The 19,624-nt window shown below is 34.1% G+C and overlaps 1 protein-coding gene and 1 long non-coding RNA gene across 12 annotated transcripts in view; one reads left to right on the top strand and one right to left on the bottom strand.

Moving 5' to 3' along the window:
- LOC135142399 (uncharacterized) overlaps nt 1–19,624 on the bottom strand; it is a 283,252-nt gene that overhangs the window by 244,960 nt on the left and 18,668 nt on the right. The window lies entirely within an intron of this gene.
- Nucleotides 1–19,624, top strand: part of Cngl (Cyclic nucleotide-gated ion channel-like) — a 360,771-nt gene that overhangs the window by 324,246 nt on the left and 16,901 nt on the right. For 10 of the 11 annotated variants that reach the window (XM_064074083.1, XM_064074084.1, XM_064074082.1 and 7 more), the window contains 6 exons: nt 487–1,161; nt 12,449–12,579; nt 12,637–12,720; nt 18,823–18,881; nt 18,947–19,041; nt 19,199–19,599. In XM_064074083.1, the coding sequence (XP_063930153.1) occupies nt 487–1,161; nt 12,449–12,579; nt 12,637–12,720; nt 18,823–18,881; nt 18,947–19,041; nt 19,199–19,599 (1,445 nt within the window). The remainder of the gene's footprint in view (nt 1–486; nt 1,162–12,448; nt 12,580–12,636; nt 12,721–18,822; nt 18,882–18,946; nt 19,042–19,198; nt 19,600–19,624) is intronic. The other variant, XM_064074085.1, reaches the window with a different exon arrangement.

The following is a 19,624-nucleotide window of genomic DNA, read 5'->3' as shown; positions in this document are numbered from 1 at the left end:
CACTATTTTAAAAAATAATTTTGGAGATATCTTGTCTTTGTCCATCATTTTCTTCATTTTATAACATATAACAAAAAACTTAAAAAATGTATAGGATGAATACGACAACAGTGACTAATTTTTTACGTTGTTTGATCCCTCAATATAAATCCCTATTTTGTTTTTGTAAATGAAAGTCAAATTGATGTAAGAAATTTTTTAATGATTTTTCTCCAACTTAGACTTGTAACTTGATAACCACTATTGAGATGGTGCGCTATGTTATGAGCACCCTGTATATTATGGCCATATATGTAAAACTGTTGTTTTAGATTGTAGATTTTATTGTTGGTGTTACCAATACTGTTGGCAAAACGCGTCAGAATTTTACACGAGTTTGGTCATAATAGTTGTGAAGGGAAACTTATTATCAGTCTACCTTACCGATCTTGTTTCAAATAGTCGTAATAATAATGTTAATCATATCTGTTCTGTCTGTTTCGATAGAAACCGCCTCTGAAGCGTGAAGACTCCTTCCTTAAGCGCTTCTCTTCGCGTCAGATCCCCGAGACCCAGGAAACCGTCGAAGACACCGGCAGCGAAGGTCCCGGAGGCGACAACCAATCGGCCCCTCGCCGCCGCCGCCGCCAGCGCAAGCAGCCCCGCACCGTGGTCAACCCCGACGAGAATTTCTACTTCTACTGGCTGCTGGTGTTGACCGTTTGTGTGCTTTACAACATGTGGACTCTGATAGTTCGACAGAGTTTCCCCGAGCTCCAGAACATGGTCTCGAACTTTTGGCTAAGCTGTGATTCCCTGAGCGATCTGGTGTTCCTTCTGGATCTTGTGGTGCAACTGAGGACCGGCTATTTGGAGCAGGGCCTCATGGTGTACGACTCCAAGAAGTTGGCGTGCCATTATTTGCGCTCACGTGCCTTTCTTTTGGACCTGGCCGCTCTTTGTCCCCTCGATTTATTGCAGATCAGATTAGGACCTCAACCGTTGCTCAGGTGTCCTAGATTCCTCAAGGTCTATCGTGCGGTTAATTATTACTACATGGTGGAGTCGAGGACGGTGTGGCCGAATCTGTGGCGAGTCGTCAACTTGATACATATACTACTCATTTTAGCGCATTGGTTTGGATGCTTTTATTTTCTACTCTCGGAGGCTGAAGGTTTTCAGGTAATACGCTAATATGATACCACCTACTGATTATTTTGACGTTTCGAAACATAATCTAAAAGTGGTATTCGTTCAGTTAATGGGGGGAGCATCTGGGAGCTAAGTTTTTTAAAAAATTAAAGCACAGCGGGACTTAATGTTAGTAATAAACTAAGACTTCCAATACAATCACTTTGTGTAAATTAGTTACAACATTGTTCAATTTATACTTCCCAAGCGTGAGCTAGAGCTAATTTAATGTTTTCTTATGTTTCAAAACATTTCATATGCCTAATATGAGAACATAGGTTGTGTATATCTATTGGCAAATTATTAGACCGACTGCTATAGAATTGTGGGCGTACTTTAACTATCGTGTAGATGTTTAAAATCTAAACTATATTTTGCGCATCTGAATACGTGTTTTTTTTCTTTCATCTGGATTATATCCACACCCGTTTATCCACATTTTAATTATCTTATTTTCAAAAATAATACCACGATACGTTTTTCTAAGTAAGTACATTGTTAACGATAAAACATTTTCTAAAAAATCTGTAGAAGATAAACAATTTAGATTCATTAAGAATCCGGACTGAGATCTTGTTAAAAAGTTACGAATTTTAATATCGGGACTAAGTCACAAACTCTAGGTCAACCCATCAACAATTTCATCTCAAAATATTAAATTTTGCTAGATAAATGGTACTTAAATTAAAAAAATAATATACTTCTATATTTGTGGTTTTGGCTTGGAAATCTAAAATTGTAAAATAAGGCCTGAAAATTTATTTTAGAGAATACAAAACCTGCTCTGAAACCTTTTAAACACTTTAAAATTATCATACAAATATTAAATCTCACCCGAGACCTGTTAACGTCATGTGAAATCTTGATAGACAAAGTCTGTCTAAATATGCAAGATCTTATGCATCTACATTTGCGTTTAATCAACACATATTTTTAACCCTGCACATACAGATTTAAAAAAAAAAACAAAAATTATAACGAAATTTGACGACACATTTTAACAGCTACATTTGGCAATCCACCCCCACTAAAGTTTTGATGACATCATCGTAAAAGTTTGCTAAGTACCTAAATCCCATTTTAAAATGTGTAAAATAACTATATAACGAGAGTCCAAATAAAAACGTCAAACTGGCTTTAGAAATGTGAACGTAGGACTTCGTGAATGTTAGGTTATGTTAAATGTCATTAAAACAATGCCATTACACAGGGCAGTTTTAGTGCGAAATTAACGTTTATTTTTCGTAACAATAACTTCTATAGAAAATGTTGGAAGTGACCACCGTTTTGCTCATGACAATTTCGACACCTTCTGTGAACAGAATAAAAACCATTTTGTAACATAACGGGATTGTTATCGATTTCGTTAACTTTCTCTACATATAATTCGAAGATTATCTGTCTAATAAAAATCGACACAGCAACAAACGATCGACAGACAAAGGAGAAATTTACTTTTTTCTTTCTCTAGGGGTCATGAAACGTCGAAAAAATATGAAAATAGTCGTTCAACGAATGGACCTTATTACAAAGCTTTCTTAGCTTACGCTCGGAAAAAAAAGCTAAGAATATAACATCACAATTTAAAATATTAGCAGACCAGTGTAGCAGAGATAAAGTGGAAAATATACCAGATTGAAAGCATAACTTCATATTTTCTTGACGTTTCATAACCCTTAGAGTATAAAAAATAAGTCTCCCGTTTCCATGTGTCTGCCTATTGTCTGTCGTCTTTCATTTTAAATTTGCAAAAATTATGTAGGAGTTATAGTTTCAAATATAAATATTCAGAAAGTTGCAGATGCAATAAATATCTAGATCAGAAACAAAGAAAATTTAATCTATTAAAAAGGCCAATTCCAATTCCAACAGATTATCTGACAATACAAAAAAACAGAAGTCTAAATTTCAGTTAAATTAGCATTTTACTACAAGCTTTTTTATCTGCTCTAAAGAAGAGGTAAAAAACAGTAAGATTTTGAGGCCAGTCGCTACGTTTTCTGCATTAAATTTTCAGCACATTGTCAGAATGGAATATCTCCATTATTAATACACTTATGGTTGTGAAAATTTAAGTAAAAGCTGTCCATAACTTTCTTTATATAACGCTAGGCCAGTTTTATTAAAAACAGTTTGTAGTCATTCTTTTTTTTATTTTAGTGAAATTTCTAAAGTTTTATAAGCTGAAAACAGTGGTGGAAACCGTGTTCCAAAATTTCCATAAATAATTGAAATATTTATTTTTTTAAATACGTGATGCAAAAATTTCAACAAAATTTAAAAAATATATAATAAACTCTCAAAAAAAAACTTACATTTAAAATTTCATAACAATAATGGAGATATTACATTCTGAAAATATATTGACAACACCATAAGAGCCAAACGTAGCGACTCCTCTTAAGGCTCTTCCTTACAGTCATTAAAATCTGCCGAAATACGGCAAAACGCCACTTCCAATATCATCCTTACTATAGCACTTGAAGACTTGTGCGACATATCTATTTGTTCGTGATACAAAAATCTTCATGGAAATAGTTTTTATATTGCATTAAAGACTTCCGTTTTTTTAATAAAAAATAAAAACAGAAAAACTTATTTTTCTCTTTGAGCCAAAATTATAACGTATTTTGGCTTAAAAAAATCTGACAGTGTAGATAATATTATTGCTCACCTGGGGCTAATAATTATTTTTTCGTTAAACTATCCGCTCGCTTTGAAGTTTTAGAGACACCAAAAAATTAAGAAATTATATTTTCTAGAAATATCACAGAGAAAATATTGCTACAATGTACATAAAAATGTGTAACCTTTATGAAAGTGAAAACAATTGAATGGAAAAAAACCTTCACAACGAGCAGTCCGGTCTAAATCTGTTTCATATCCCCGATTTAGCTCACTTCAAAACAATTAAAATTGCATCGGGAATTTTCAACTGAACAATTACTATTTCATTAAAAAACACCCTCCAAAAACAAAAAAAAAAACTCCAACGCCTACTTTAAACCCAATTCGACGTCCGTACAAAATTTCATCATAAAGAGAGACTTTCCACAAATAATATTCAGCAGTTGTTTGTCAACGGTATTGTTCCTGTTGCCACCACCTGTTTCATTTTTACGTTCAATTTTATTCTGAAAGGCAATAAATTTTGTTACATCCCTCAATTCCACACTCCCTCTAAACTTACACGATCTTATTCGGCAACATAATGCATAATTTATATATCTTTACCAAGTCTCATTTTTTTCCAGCTCTAAAAGCAAGGAATTTCGCGCACTTTCTTAAATTATTCTTGTGATAAGTGGATGATATTATTTCGAGCAACTTTTCCACGCAATTTCGTTGAGGAAAAACGTAACGATATAACGTATAGCCGTTATTTGGCTGGAACTGTCGATGTCTAGGCTTAGTGCCAAGGCAGACAGTGCAAAAAATGCCCGTTTGTAGCTGTTTGGTCGCACTTTACATTCACAAGTTTCTGTTATTATTAATAATGCAAGCTTGGGGAAAAATCGAACATCTCAGAAAGCGTTTATTGGCGTTTAAGTTATTTTTGAAAATTTGATATCGATGTTTTTTTTGGCAGGAAGTTAACTTGCTTTTACATTTTACATTGTTGTGAAAAAGTAAACGAGGAAATTGTTCATTCATTGCTGTATTGGACGCTTTTAGTTGTTGAGCAACAACTAGGGGAAACATTCTGGATTTTCTATCTTATTCACAAAACACAAAAATGCAAGTTTCGTCATTTATTGGTGATTTTATGGGACATATATCCTCGAACTAGTAAACTCACTTTCAAAATTTTAAATACCTATACTTTTATTTGCAGATGTTGAAAAGAATTCTGGTAACAATTTAATATTTTGTTGGAATTGCAAAATTCTGACTAAAAATTATTCAGGCATCTGAAAAATGATGACATAAATATTTATTGATAAGTACCAACAGCTAATAATAACAATACTGAATTTTCAAAATTTCGGGAAAATAAAAAGAGCCGTTCTTGATTTGATCCATAAAATATCAAAAATAAATAGAGATCAATAGAATATTGTTTTGAGTCAGCCTGTATAAGCAATTCTAAATAAAATGTCACTCACCAAGCCTCTCGCGCTATGAAGATGTTCGAGGACCCAATTCTGCACTGATATAAATTAATTATTCTAAAACATCATAAACTCAGAACAAAAAGAAGCGGAGACGACAGACAGTCACTATTTACGATTATTTATGCTTGTTTGGGAACTTACGTAATTCTTTGAATACAAAAAAAGAAGTAAGTCAAGTAATCAATTTGATTAGAAGCAATATAACATTAATAATAACAGTACTGTATTCTAAAATTTGCTGGAAAATATGGTGAACCGTTCTTGATTTAATCGATAAAAAAACATTTGGGAATGCCGAGAATCGAATTCGAATCTGTGCCTTTTATTTTTGTAGCTGAGTCTCTTACAACACAAAAATTATAACAATGATAAACATAATCATGATGGATTCATAAACCACAAGTACAGGAGTAGAATACTATATAAAATTTAAATAGGCTTTATAACTCCAAATTTTGGGCAGATACCATTAAAGTAACAGTGTGGGTGATCAGACAAATTTTGGTTATCGTTTTACCATCTACACGATTTTTACTTCCCGAGCGTAAGCAAAGGAAGTATTGTAATCGAGTCCGTCGGCCGACTCTCTACTTTTACGTTTTCTCGATCTTTCATGACCCCTAGAAGACGAAGAAACAGGTCTCCCATTTCCGTCTGTCTGTCCGTCTGTCCGTCTGTCCGTCTGCCGTCCCGGATTTTTATTAGACAGATAATCTCCGAAAGTACTCGACCGATTGTTGTGAAATTTTGTACTTATATTAAGAATATCATGTAGATGGTAAAACGCTAACCAAAATTTGTCTAATCATCCCCACCACTAATGCGATGACGTCACTTCAAAATTGTACGTAGTAAATGGGTTTTCAATTGTATAAAATAACATAGTCCTACACATGTAGTTTACAACTCTGAATCGACTTTTCACCCGAAACGTCCAGATTTTTGGAAAAAAAATCAAAATTATAAAACAACATTTTGAAATTTAATTTTTAATCTGCTAACCAGAATGCTTTGAAATGTTGCAGATGTTTTAAGGCTATAAACAGCATCATAAATCTTTAGTCAAAAAATATTTGCTTATCCCCTCCAAAAACTTGATGACGTCAGCTCAAAAGTTTGTGGAATAAATCATATCTAAAATGTACAAAATATGATGAGTCTGTACTTGTGATCTATCACTCCATTCATATTTTTTGGATTTGCATATACAGGGTGACTCAAAAAAATTAATGAATGCGTAAATTTATTTTACTGATTTACTCAGAAACTACAAAACCGAATGCTTTGAAATCTTGCAGATTTTTTAAGGTTATAAAGAGCATAATAAATGTTTAGTCAAAATATATTTGCTTATCCCCTCCAAAAACTTGATGACGTCAGCTCGAAAGTTTGCCGAATAAATCCTATCTAAACTGTAAAAATATGATGAGTCTGTACTTGTAATTTATCACTCCATTCATATTTTTTGGATTTGCATATACAGGGTGACTCAAAAAAATTAATGAATGCGTAAATATATTTTATTGATTTAATCAGGAACTACAAAACCGAATGCTCTGAAATCTTGCAGATGTTTTAAGGTCATAAAGAGCATAATAAATGTTTAGTCAAAATATATTTGCTTATCCCCTCCAAAAACTTGATGACGTCAGCTCGAAAGTTTGCCGAATAAATCATATCTAAAATGTACAAAATATGATGAGCCTGTACTTGTCATTTATCACTCCATTCATATTTTTTGGATTTGCATATACAGAGTGACTCAAAAAAATTAATGAATGCGTAAATATATTTTATTGATTTAATCAGGAACTACAAAACGGAATGCTCTGACATCTTGCAGATGTTTGAAGGTTATAAAGAGCATAATAAATTTTTAGTCAAAATATATTTGGTTATCTTCTACAAAAAACTGATGACGTCAGCTAAAAAGTTTGCCGAATAAATCGTATCTAAAATGTACAAAATATGATGAGTCTGTACTTGTGATTTATCATTCCATTCATATTTTTGGATTTGCATATGCAGGGTGACTCAAAAAAATTAATGAACGCGTGAATTTATTTTATCGATTTAATCAGGAATTACAAAACCGAATGCTTTGAAATCTTGGGAATATTTTAAAGTTATTATAAGCATGGTAAACTTTTGTTCAAAATGTATTTGTTCATCCCTCCTAAAAAAATTGATGACGTCACCCTTAAATTTTGCTGAATAAATCCTATCTAAAATGCAAAAAATATGATGAGTTTGTACTTGTGATTTATCATTCCATTCATATTTTTTAGATTTTCTTAAGGGGTGGTTCAAAAAAATTAATGAAGTCAATATATTTTATTGATTAAATTAAAGGCAACACTTATTATTAGTATTACACCCCAACCAACCCAATTTGGTAGACACAAAATTTGTTAAAGGAAAAACTCGGTTGAAACATAAGAGTAGCACGCTTATTTACATCGACTTTAACATTACAGACCTGCATTTGTTTTATGCGGTCACTTGGTTCCGCGAATGCGAAATAGACATGTTTATAATCAACCAATTGTGAATTTCACCGTCAAGAATTAAAATAAAACGCAATGTTTTATATAATAAGCGGACGTCGAAGCAATAAAACCGATGGTCGTTTTGTTTACAGTTTCTCTGTTTGGCTCTTACGTATGCTGTTACGCTTGTCATCTTAAATTAAGAATGTTTATACATAAACGATTTTCAGTTGCCCCTCATATTACTAGACAGCGGATTTCTGTCGGGCTACGTCACGATTATAGGTGGGGACGCGCTGGATCGCCGGGACTCAGTAGCGGGTGATAGATAATCACTGAATTTAATCAGTACTAATTCCATAAATATAATTAACGATTTATTAATCAAACGGCTAAGTAAATGAGAACGGGAATTAACAGCAGAGTGCAACGAAACAGCGTTATTCTAATCTCAAATAAACGAAGTGCAGTCGAGCCGTACCGAGTTTGGCCTTGCCTAGCCCGACAGAAATCCGCTCTCTAGATATTACACACCGACGCCGTATACGTGAGTAAATTGTTTCGTTATTTTATTGATTATAAGAAATCAATATTCAAAACGACCCAATTCATTTTCCCGAAAATTTGGGAATACAATAATTTTATTCTTAGTATTACACTACATCTATCCCAACTGATATACGTGTCCTTGCAAAAATGTTGAAGACGTCATCACATTTTTTTTTTAAATTCCCACTACAAAAATGTAATGAGAAAAAAAACACAATAGGCATGCAGTCGTCAAGTTTCCGACAGCGAGGGAAGTACTGTCTAAACTCTTTAGACCAATTTTTATAACATACTTTAATAAAAGATCGACACAAGACGATAGACGGACGACAGAGAGAGGAAAAAGGGAGACCTAATTCTTCATACTCTAGAGGTCATGAAACGTTGAGAAAACATGAAAATAGCTATTCGTCGGATTGATCATATTACAATACTTCTTTAGCTAACGCTCGGGATGTAAAAATTTAAAAATGATTTACATTAAAAAATCACGTTTTTAAGGTAGAGGTTTAGAATTTTGCAGAGAACTTTTTTCCATCTTTCTTGATATGCAGGGTGTATTCTGTAAAGTATACTAATTTACTTCTACATATACCGGGTGTTTGGAAAATAGCGGATTAACTCTTCAGTACGTTATGTACCGAGATTTCGAGAGTCCCAAAAAAATAATAAAAAGATCTTTATGATTTAGATTACGAAAAAAACGTCATTTTATAAAAGTAAAATTGACAACACTGCATGCACGTAATGCGTGAATACCTCCGGTTTACTTTTTGATTTCTTAGTAACGATGGTGACTGAAATCCTCTTTTATTTTTTTTAAGACAATAAGCGTAACAACCAGTAATCGTTAGTTGCATTATTATTAATAAAACAGGCTGTTATTTTTCATTAATAATTAAAAAAAAACATTTAATAAGACATTTATAAATTATAAACGAAAACAAAACCAACAAAAGAAAAGCATAACTAACTAAACACTAGACACTAGAGAATTCCTGCCTTGCGTATATAAGTAAGCTCATAATGTTTCCAAATTTTGATCATTTTTTGTAAAAGTTAATCATCAGTACTTACTAAGATTAAACTGAATTTGACAAATGACATACCCTCTAATTAAAGAGAGGGTGGGTGGGCGGGGCTAGGAGCTGCCAAGATAAGACTGATTTTGGCTAATGAGATACATTCTAAGAAAAAAGAGGGTGGGTGGGTGGGGTTAGTACCTGCTAAGATAAGGCTTGTTTTGGCTAATGAGATACCTTATAAGAAAAGAGAGGGTGGGTGGGTGGGGCTAGTAGCTTCTAAGATAAAAATGATTTTGGCAAATGACATATCTTCCTTAGATCATATAATAAATAGATACCACCATGCCGTGTTCTTTCCCTAGCAGAGCCTGTGACGACATCCTCCTATCACACATCTCTCTCGTGCATGGAGGGATTACAATGAAGCTATCCTTGCCTGATCACTATTTGAATTTTGCGCGCCTAAATTTTAGGAAGTATGTCTGAACTAACTTCGTACGAAAGATATTGACAGCTTGATTTTATAAATAATTCACAGTAGATAATGAAAAGAATAGCAAATTATTGGGCAGCAATTGTGATCCTTTATGATTACATCACTTAAAATAGGATCTTTGTTCTAAATTCTAAAATTGTTTGTTGTACAACAACTCGAAAGAGAGGTTAGAAGAAACATCTGTCAAAAGCGATTTGTTGCGCTGGTGCGGTACAAGGATGGAAGTGAAATAGACATATACAGATGAAATGCATATAACAAAGATGAAGATGTGGTGAACACACAAGGATATCATTATACTACTCCTCTTGATGTAGAAAACGACAACAGATAGCTTCATGTCTAGTCACAGCTTTCAGTTTGAGTATTGGTATCTATTTATTATATGATCTAAGATATCTTCTAAGAAAAGAGAGGGTTGGTGGACAGGGCTAGTAGCTGCCAAGATAAGACTAATTTTGGCAAACGACATACCCTCTAAGAAAAGAGAGGGTGGGCGGGCGGGGCTAGTACTTGCTAAAATAAGACCGAATTTGGCAAACGACATACCCTCTAAGAAAAGAGAGGGTAGGTGGGCGGGGCTAGTTCCTACTAAGATAAGAGTGATTTTGACAAATGGGATACCCTCAAAGAAAAGAGAGGGCGGGTGGGGGGGCTAGCACCTGTTAAGACTGATGTTGGCAAATGACATATTCTCTAAGGAAATAGAGGGCGGGAGACTGGGGCTAGTACCTGTTAAAATAAGATTGATTTTATCAAATGATGTATCCTCTAATAAGAAATTTAATTAAATTATTACAAGAAAGGACACTAGACGCTCCAAAGCAATTTCAAATTCTTTCGAAACAGGAATACCTAGAACCTCAAAATTGTTTTCAATTAAAAAAAAAGGGGTTCCAAAATTAACTCAAAAACAGGTCAAGTTAGAATTTTCCAAAATTAGAATACGATTGTGTTAAATAATTAAAAAAAAAATCTCCATGGGCTCCCAAAATAATACACCATGGGTACTTAAGAGTCTCCCGAATTAAAAAAAAAACACTGCGACACCCAAGACTTTTACAAGTTAAAAAAAATGAAACACCAAAAGCTCAAAAGATTTATTCGAGTTCATCCAGCAACAAAACACTAGATTCCTTTAAATTTATCCGAAAATAAAACACCAGGGGACTTAAAATTAACTGGGAACATTTTAAACGTAGGGTTTTAAAAACTTTGACAATTTTTGATACGTCAAACATTTTTAACTGCTTACGCGATTTTGCTGATTTGTACCTTCGCTTTATATCAAACAAACATTGTTGTTAAATAGAATTTTATCAAACTATTACAAAAATTACACAACCACATCTTTGTACATTCTAACTGAAATGGTAATTAAACATGGTCAAGGGTTAGAGAACTATTAACTAAAAGTTTTATTACTAGTTATTGTGATAATGAATGTGTTGTTTAGTGGTTAAACGTAGCAAAAGAACCAATTTTAAAATCATTATAACTCCATTAAAATGTGAGAGGGATTTTTTTTACTATTTTTCCCAGACTCACCGGTAAATCGTAAATCAGCTTTACAAAGAGTACTTCTCTAACACAATTGTATAAAAGCGATAGACCCAAAGAAAATTTTGAAAGAGTATTTAATGTGTACTTCATGTTTTCCCTGTTTATCTTTCAATTTCAAATTAAATACACGAAAATTTTAATTTGTCTAATTATAAAAAAGTGTCGAATTACCGAAAAACTTACATCGACAACCATCTAAGTATCAGTTTTTGGAAAAAATAAACAGCAAACTTGAAATTATCATCGCGAAGAGTATAAAAACAAACTCCCAGTGCTCGATAGTAGCAAATTATTGTACTGACATCCAAATTACACACCCTTGCAAGTTTCAAATCGATACGATAATTAGCATCATAGGTTAAAATCGACTTCCTAGATTTTTACATAATTTAGTTGTTACAAGTGAAGCTAATATAAGCGTGATAGAAAGACAAAAACACGAAAACAAATATTTCAAATTTCAATAATAAAAGTAAAATTTGGAAAAAGGTCACTAAAATTTCAACTATTATCGATAGACTAAATTGTTATAAATATTTACAATCAGTCAAAAACAAAAACTCGTACTCACAGAACTTCCATAAATGCAGTTTACATGTAATCTGGGTTGAAATTTTGATAAAAAATTGTACACCCAACAATTTTTAAAAATTTACACTCAGAAATGAAAAACTGGCTCCAGAGACCCTTCGAAAAACCGACATTTGTTAATAATAGGAGTTATAGCCGCAGTTCTTCTAAAATGAACTGTGACTAGAAGAGCTGATTAACTGTAGGCCTTAAATCAAGAACACACTGTACAACAGGACCTACAACCTTAAAACTGTATTAAACTGATCATTTCTCTTCCATAGCCCACAAGAATATAGGACGTACTAATGCGCCACGTCGCCGAGTATATTTTTAACTGAAATAAATGTCTTCTGAAACGTCTAACCGTCTTTTTCCAGACCAACTCGCCTCCCAAGGGCCCTAAATTCCACTTCGCCACAAACAAACCACGCAAATCGAGTAAACAAATCTCATCCGTCCTTTTTCCAGGGTGACTGGGTGTATCCGTACCGTCCCGGCGATTACGCTACTCTAACACGAAAATATTTGGGCTCCCTCTATTGGTCCACGCTGACCCTGACCACCATCGGCGACCTGCCGACGCCCGAGACAAATGCCGAGTGAGTCAAACCCGCTTTTACCTTAGCGCCTCTTCCTATAAAAATTCGTCCGTGCAGGAAGACCAACTCGGTGGACGGCCCCCGGTCCCTGCCGCGCAGAGGTGTCAAGTCCCGCCTGTTGCAGTTCAACACAAACAATGGGTACGTCCCTCCACATACGTGTATGTGTGTGATGTCGGCACCCCGCGGCAGGACTGGAGGGCTGTTCACCCTCCGAGACTTTTTCTAAACACATCCAAGAGAAAAAGACCGACGCAACCATACGCTCACAGTTCTCGAACAGCCCAGTCCTGCCGCGGCCCCACGTCGTCCCCCATCGATCGTCCTTGAACGAGACGTGTTTTGTCTGTTCGAAAACTATGAGTGTCACAGTAGAAAGAAGTAGTCACTTTTAAATTAAAATCGTTCGCTTGTGGAAATAATTGCATTACAGGAGTATTGTATCCCTAGTGGAAACTGAAAATGCTGAAACAGGCCGGTCAATTAGTATTTTTAATCACGCTCTTGTTAAGTTGCTACACCTATTTGTGACGTCATCCTCTTTCGAGCTATAACGTCATCTGCATTTTTTTAAAGAATATAAATTTCTATATTATTTGTTACATTATTATATTTGTACACTCCAATTAAATTTGACAAAAGTTAGAAACACGTAAAAATGCTGATTGTTTGAGCATTTAGTACTTAATTAATAACGAATCTTCAATTATGACGTCATAGCTCGAAAGTTGTTATGAACGAGTCAAACAGCTGAAAAGCGCGTAGTTGAGAATAAAATTACCTCTTTCTGAGTTTTCCACAAATACTATTAGTTTTTCAATCAAGTATACTGAACATTTAAGCAGTTTCCACACTAAACCAAGCTGACTTTGACCCTTCTTGCCATAAACCATGTCTCTAATGCCTGATAGTATATGTAGAACGAAAGAAAAAATTTAACCTTCGCACATTGATCATCAGCAAAGAATTTTCCAGTTCTCCGAGTACCACTTTGTCGACAGAACTAGAAAGTAAAACCAATAGAGAACGCTTACCGCTCTTATACGAAACCAGTATAAAGACCTCTATCGAGCACAACGTTTTTGTCATTGAGATTTATATTTTAAATTAAAGGCAGAAATAAAGAAAGGTCAGTAAAGCAAAAAATGACCGTTGGCAAAAAGCATGCAACGAAATAGACGGATAGTACTAGGTAGTACTAAATCTAAACAAGCCTGGAAAGAAATTTGGTGGAAGTAGATAGAAGTACCTAAGAGACGTAAAACTATCAGAAAATGAACGGTGCAAATTGCAATGAGTGCAAGAACTGCTACATTGTATCATCTGGAACAAAGAAATAACAAACAGTACTTGGGAAATTAATAAAAGAAATATATCAAAAATAAAAACCCTCAAAATGAACTACTGGAGGACATATGCTGAAAAACGAGATAAATAAGAAATGACGAGACGAGGAAAAATGTGATTAACGCAAAACGGCTGAAATGGTATGGACACCTTCGCGTTGGCCGCAACGAGTGTGGAATTGGACCCCAACACTCGTTGACCCAAGCTGAAAACAACAAAAGAGGAAGCGAAGACCGTGAAAATGGTTTATTCTGTTGAACAAGACACTGTCATTGTTATGTCTTATTATCGCAAGGGGACATTAGTAAACGGGGAGTGTGTGTATTCTGTAACCGCTTGTAAGGAAGAATATCTGGCCAAATACCGTGATTTGATAATTCAAGAAACATCGTTGGAGACTCACATTCGAGATGTAATCAACAAATTTGTTCGAACTGGCCGTGTCGAAAATCTGCTGGAAGATCTTCAGTATCTGAAGAAGTTGTTGATGATTTGAGAAGATTTTCTCAGCAATTAGGAGTTCCTGTTGCAACATGAAATTGAACAATTGGTCCAAGGTATGGACGAAAGCATGTTACAGAACATTTTTGAAATTAAAAAGAGAGTGAACATGTGCCTTAAACAAAATGGTGAACATTTTCAACATTTACTGTGATGTTTAACCGAAATGAATTTGTTTCTTTTTATTGTAATGAATAAGTTTTATTATTTAATAAGAAATGAAGTATTTATTCAACCAGTTATACAGTGGTATTTGTCGTGAGTCCTTGAGCATTTAGTAAAGTCCATATAAAGTGAGAGGCGGCACGTTTTCATGACCTACTTCGATTCAATAATTATTTATAGAAACCGTGTATAATTTGCTGATGTTTGTAATATTAGTATAAAGTCTAATAAATAATGAGAAGTAATACGTTATTATTTTATTTTGGGTTAGATAGTAAAAACTCTAACTTACCTAAAATTCGCCCATGTGTTTATTTTTGAATAAATAAATTGTTGTTATTAAAGTTTTTTCTTTATTCGATGCAGCACTGAGGAGATCGCAGGGTGGCATTAAACATTTTGTACCCAACAGAGGTCTTTATACTCGGTTATTATAAGAACAATTTTGTTAAAACATTTTAAGCATTAGGTGCTCACTAATCATTTATTTTCAAATCTGGTTGTAAAGCCGGCAGAAGATTACCATAAAAATATTAACTTCTGTCAAATAATGTTTATTCCTCGTCTATTTACAAATAAACATTTGCACAAGAACGAGATGAAGATGAGCCAAGCGAAGTGGTATTCAAAGCAAAAACAGATAGAGAAGATTGAATTCTTTCAAAGAATTACATGTTTTATTAATATTTTATTCTATTTTAGAATAATAATCTTCTTTATAAGCACCAAAATGCGGGTATAAATTGGCTTTTATGGCACAAATCAGTCAAAAATTGCTAAGCAACGATTGATTATTCATTTACATTAATTAATTATTATTCAAACAAGCTTCGATATTCAACATTTTTATTAAAGTTGGGAAAATAACATTTAATGAAATCATTCCTTGGCCGACTTCAAATTCTTCTAAAATTTTCTTTTGAATAAACCTTTTCCACTTCTTCAGTTTGCATTTTGAAAATCGAATAATCACATCAAAATAATAGCCAGCTATAAATTAAAGTTCGCATCGGTACAATTCGCACAATCTTGCCGGAAATACTCAATAATATTTCGTTAAAAATATTTTAGAAACTAAAATGTTTTATGTACCACGGGCATAATTGTCGATTGTGGCCCTTGGGAAATTAAAAGTCCTCCTTCGTCAGGCTTTAAACATTCCCTCGTGCGCTAATCTCCTTAATTATGCCCTTAATACATAAATAACTATTATGTACAAAGAAAAGCGTAGTTGAGAGTATTGGGGGAAACTATGGACTAGATACAAGGAACGAAAGAGGTGACAAATTCACATAGACCATTTTTTAACACATAAAAGACCACAATTCTATTATATCGATAAAAACGTACCCCAGGACCAACATACAATCTGATCATACATTGTTGCTTGCAAAAATTAAAGTGCGCCTGAAAAACATTCGTAAATAAAAAATGTACATAATAACAGATACAAAAATTTAAATAAAATACTGTGAAAGAGAGTGTACAAGAAGAAATAAACACAAAATCTGAAAAGACTTCACAACAAGGTAAAAATAAAATTAACACAATGTGGGACGAAAATAAAAAAGCTCTTGCAACAAAGAACAATCTAAAACAATAGAAACAGATAAAATAACCCCATGGAATACGGAGTTGTTCTGGAGTTTATGGAGCAGAGACGGGACTACAGAAATAAAAACAGAAGAAAGTATAAGAAAAGAAATGAGATAAATATCTTAAAACAGAAACTCTAGAAAAAAAGCACAACATATTTAACTTATAAACAAAAATCAAGGAAACGGCGACCCCCAAATAGAAACAATAAGAAAACAAATTGAAAGTTGACCAAAAATTAAAAAACTGCGATCGCCAACACCCATACAGGAAAGGCACATTAAGAAGAAGAATAACAATTTAAACCATTTACTTTTTAGAAACAATGAAAGTATTTTTGCAACTGCAAATGTTATTTTGGTTATTCTGCAATTTTCGCAAATAAGTGGAAATTAAAAAATGAAATGAGACAACTAGACAACATTTATTTATTAAAAGTCAAAAATTTCATAATCAATATCACCCTCTTCATCATTTACGTGACATTCAGTTTGTTCTTTTTACGTAGATAAATAATGAAATAAAACTCCGAAAACGTGTCGATACTTTGTACCTGACCCTTCTTTCAATGTCACTTCCCTTGACTCACTTTCAGTTTGGTCCTATTCAGATGTTTTTCCCTAAAAAGACGGGAAATAAACATAATTTGACAGAGGTTAATATGTTCATGGTAATTCAATGGCAACCTTAAAAGGTAGACCTGCCACTTTAAATTTCCCCGACTATACTCCTAGAACTGCCCAATACTTTGCTAGCGATTGATATGTGGAGGGTATAATTTCGCCTAAGTTCGATGGTAGTAGGTATCACCTTGCTTCAATATTGTACAGGAAACGTGATGCAGATTTCTCATAAGTATGAAAGTTTGAACTAGCCATCAAGCACAGAGAATGTTGGTGAGAAGTGAGTTTTTAATGAAAGTTGTATACTCTACTTTTTCTAGTATCATCATGTTGTTGATCTAGATTTCACTTATAAGTAGGCTAATTAAATTTCGTTAATATCGCAGAAAATTTAATAAAACCGTTAAAACCGATTGCTTTGCTCATAAATGCTCATAGAGGCCGACACGAAACCTTTCTTATCGTTTTTTATTTTTTCTTGTTCTGGAACCCAAAAACGCTACAGAAATAACAGGCGTAATTAAGATATTAAAGTTATGTTTTAAATATTTGTGTAATAAAATATACCTTTGACTTTCATTTTTGATAAATTTAAACTGAAAATTACAGGAAAAAGGCGACATAAATGACAAAATTAAATTTTCCCTCCATATTTATTTTTCTTTTCTTAGATCCATGTGTAATAAAACGAGGAATACCCCAAGGATCCATCCTGAGGTGCTAATTTTTCATTATTTTTATAAACCATAACCAAGCCTTAAGGGTTTTCAATCGTTTAACTCCAAGCAGAAATCTTTTTATAAAACTCTCTTGTTTATTTAAATTTTGACATCTTAATCTACACAAAAAATTAATAATATTATACCCAAAAGTTCATTAGAATGTATGCTAAATGTATATTAATGTTTATTAGTCTTGTATATATAGGTCTATACACGGTTTCTATAAATGATTATAGGGTCAAAGTAGGTCACTTTTGGACTTTATTAAATGCCCAAGGACTCACAACAAATACCACAGGCATCTGCATAACTGGTTGCCTAAAAGCTTAATATCTTATTAAAAAAAATAAAACTAATTCATTAAACAAGTTTATTGCGGTTAAAGATCACAGTAAATGTTGAAAATATTCACAATTTTGTTCAAGGCACATGTTCTCTTTTTAATTTCAAAAATGTTGTGTAATATCCTTTTGTCAATACTTTGGATCCATTGTTCAATTTCATGTTGCAAGAGGAACAATATTTGCGGATTCTGCTCAAGTCGTCTCAAATCATCAACAACTTCTTCAGATACTGAAGGTATTCCAGGAGATTTCCCTCTCGCGACACTGTCAGTTCGAACAAATATGTTCATTACATATTCAATGTGAGCCTCTAAAGATGTTTCTTGAATTATCAGATCACGGTATTTTCCAGATATTCTTGTTTACAAACGGTTACAGAATGTCACCGTTTACGAATGTCTCATTGCGATAATACAACATAACAATTTAACTATTTTTACGGTCTTTGCGTCCTAGCACAAAAATTAAAATTTTCGTACGCAAGCAAGAGTTTTGAAAACGACTATTTAGTTGTTTTCAGCTTGGACCAACGAGAATTACCGTAATTCACACTTGAAAAACGTACAAACAATAAAAACGAGGACTTTCTACTAAATTCACTTGACATATACCTAGTAAAACTTTTATGACTTAAGTGGCTTAAACCAAATCACCCTTAGAAGTCAAAGTGGCTATTGTAAGATTGTAGATCTTTCCCTTTATGTTTCCTAGTTGCTATATTACTTTCTAATTTTACCAGTTGTTACCACATGCCAACTAATAAGTATGTATTTGTTCCGGCGCAATAAATTACTATATGCTATTGTTACTTGCTTGTAGAGGGCAGACATGTAATGAATGCTTTACTTTACGGTCGTAGAAACAATGTTTATTTTTTATTAAATGTACATTCTAATTAATTAGAATAGTTATAAGAACTTAACGTGTGTCCATTTCCATTTGCAGATACATCTTCACGATAGTGAGTTACTTGATCGGAGTATTCATTTTCGCGACCATCGTCGGTGAGTTGAGTTTCACCTTTTTCCGTCTGTCCTTACGCTTTCTCTCCGTCTTTAATTTTTTGCAGGGCAAGTCGGTAACGTGATAACAAACCGAAACGCCAACCGTCTGGAATTCGAGCGACTCCTCGACGGGGCGAAAACCTACATGCGACATCACAAGGTAAAATCGAATTGATTTCTCTTTCGGATTGAATTGACCACGACCTATAAATCAGTAATGAAGGCATTCGTCCTCTCCCGTCCAATTTAATTATACACGTTTCGCACAAATTTCCTGATCCTCTATCGATCGCGGACTAACGTCTAATCCTACGTAGGTCCCAGGTGGGATGAAACGGCGCGTATTACGATGGTACGATTATTCCTGGTCCAGAGGGAGGATCCAGGGAGGCGGCGATATCAATACCGCCCTAGGACTGCTTCCCGATAAGCTGAAAACGGAGCTCGCCCTCCACGTCAATTTGAGCGTGCTGAAAAAAGTCACGATCTTCCAAGAGTGCCAACCGGAGTTCCTTCGAGACCTCGTGCTCAAAATGAAAGCCTACATCTTTACACCAGGTGATTCGATATGTCGCAAGGGCGAAGTCGCCAGGGAGATGTTCATAATCGCCGACGGAATCCTCGAGGTGATCAGCGAACACGGAAAAGTCCTTACCACGATGAAAGCCGGCGACTTCTTCGGCGAAATCGGCATCCTCAACTTGGACGGCCTCAACAAGTGAGTTTACACGTGTGACGTCTCT

Source organism: Zophobas morio, unplaced genomic scaffold, assembly GCF_036711695.1.
Source record: "Zophobas morio isolate AGI-343-1 ecotype UQ-CSIRO unplaced genomic scaffold, CSIRO_AGI_Zmor_V1 ptg000046l, whole genome shotgun sequence".
Lineage (NCBI taxonomy): Eukaryota > Metazoa > Arthropoda > Insecta > Coleoptera > Tenebrionidae > Zophobas > Zophobas morio.
This window is presented reverse-complemented; position numbering and strand designations above follow the sequence as displayed.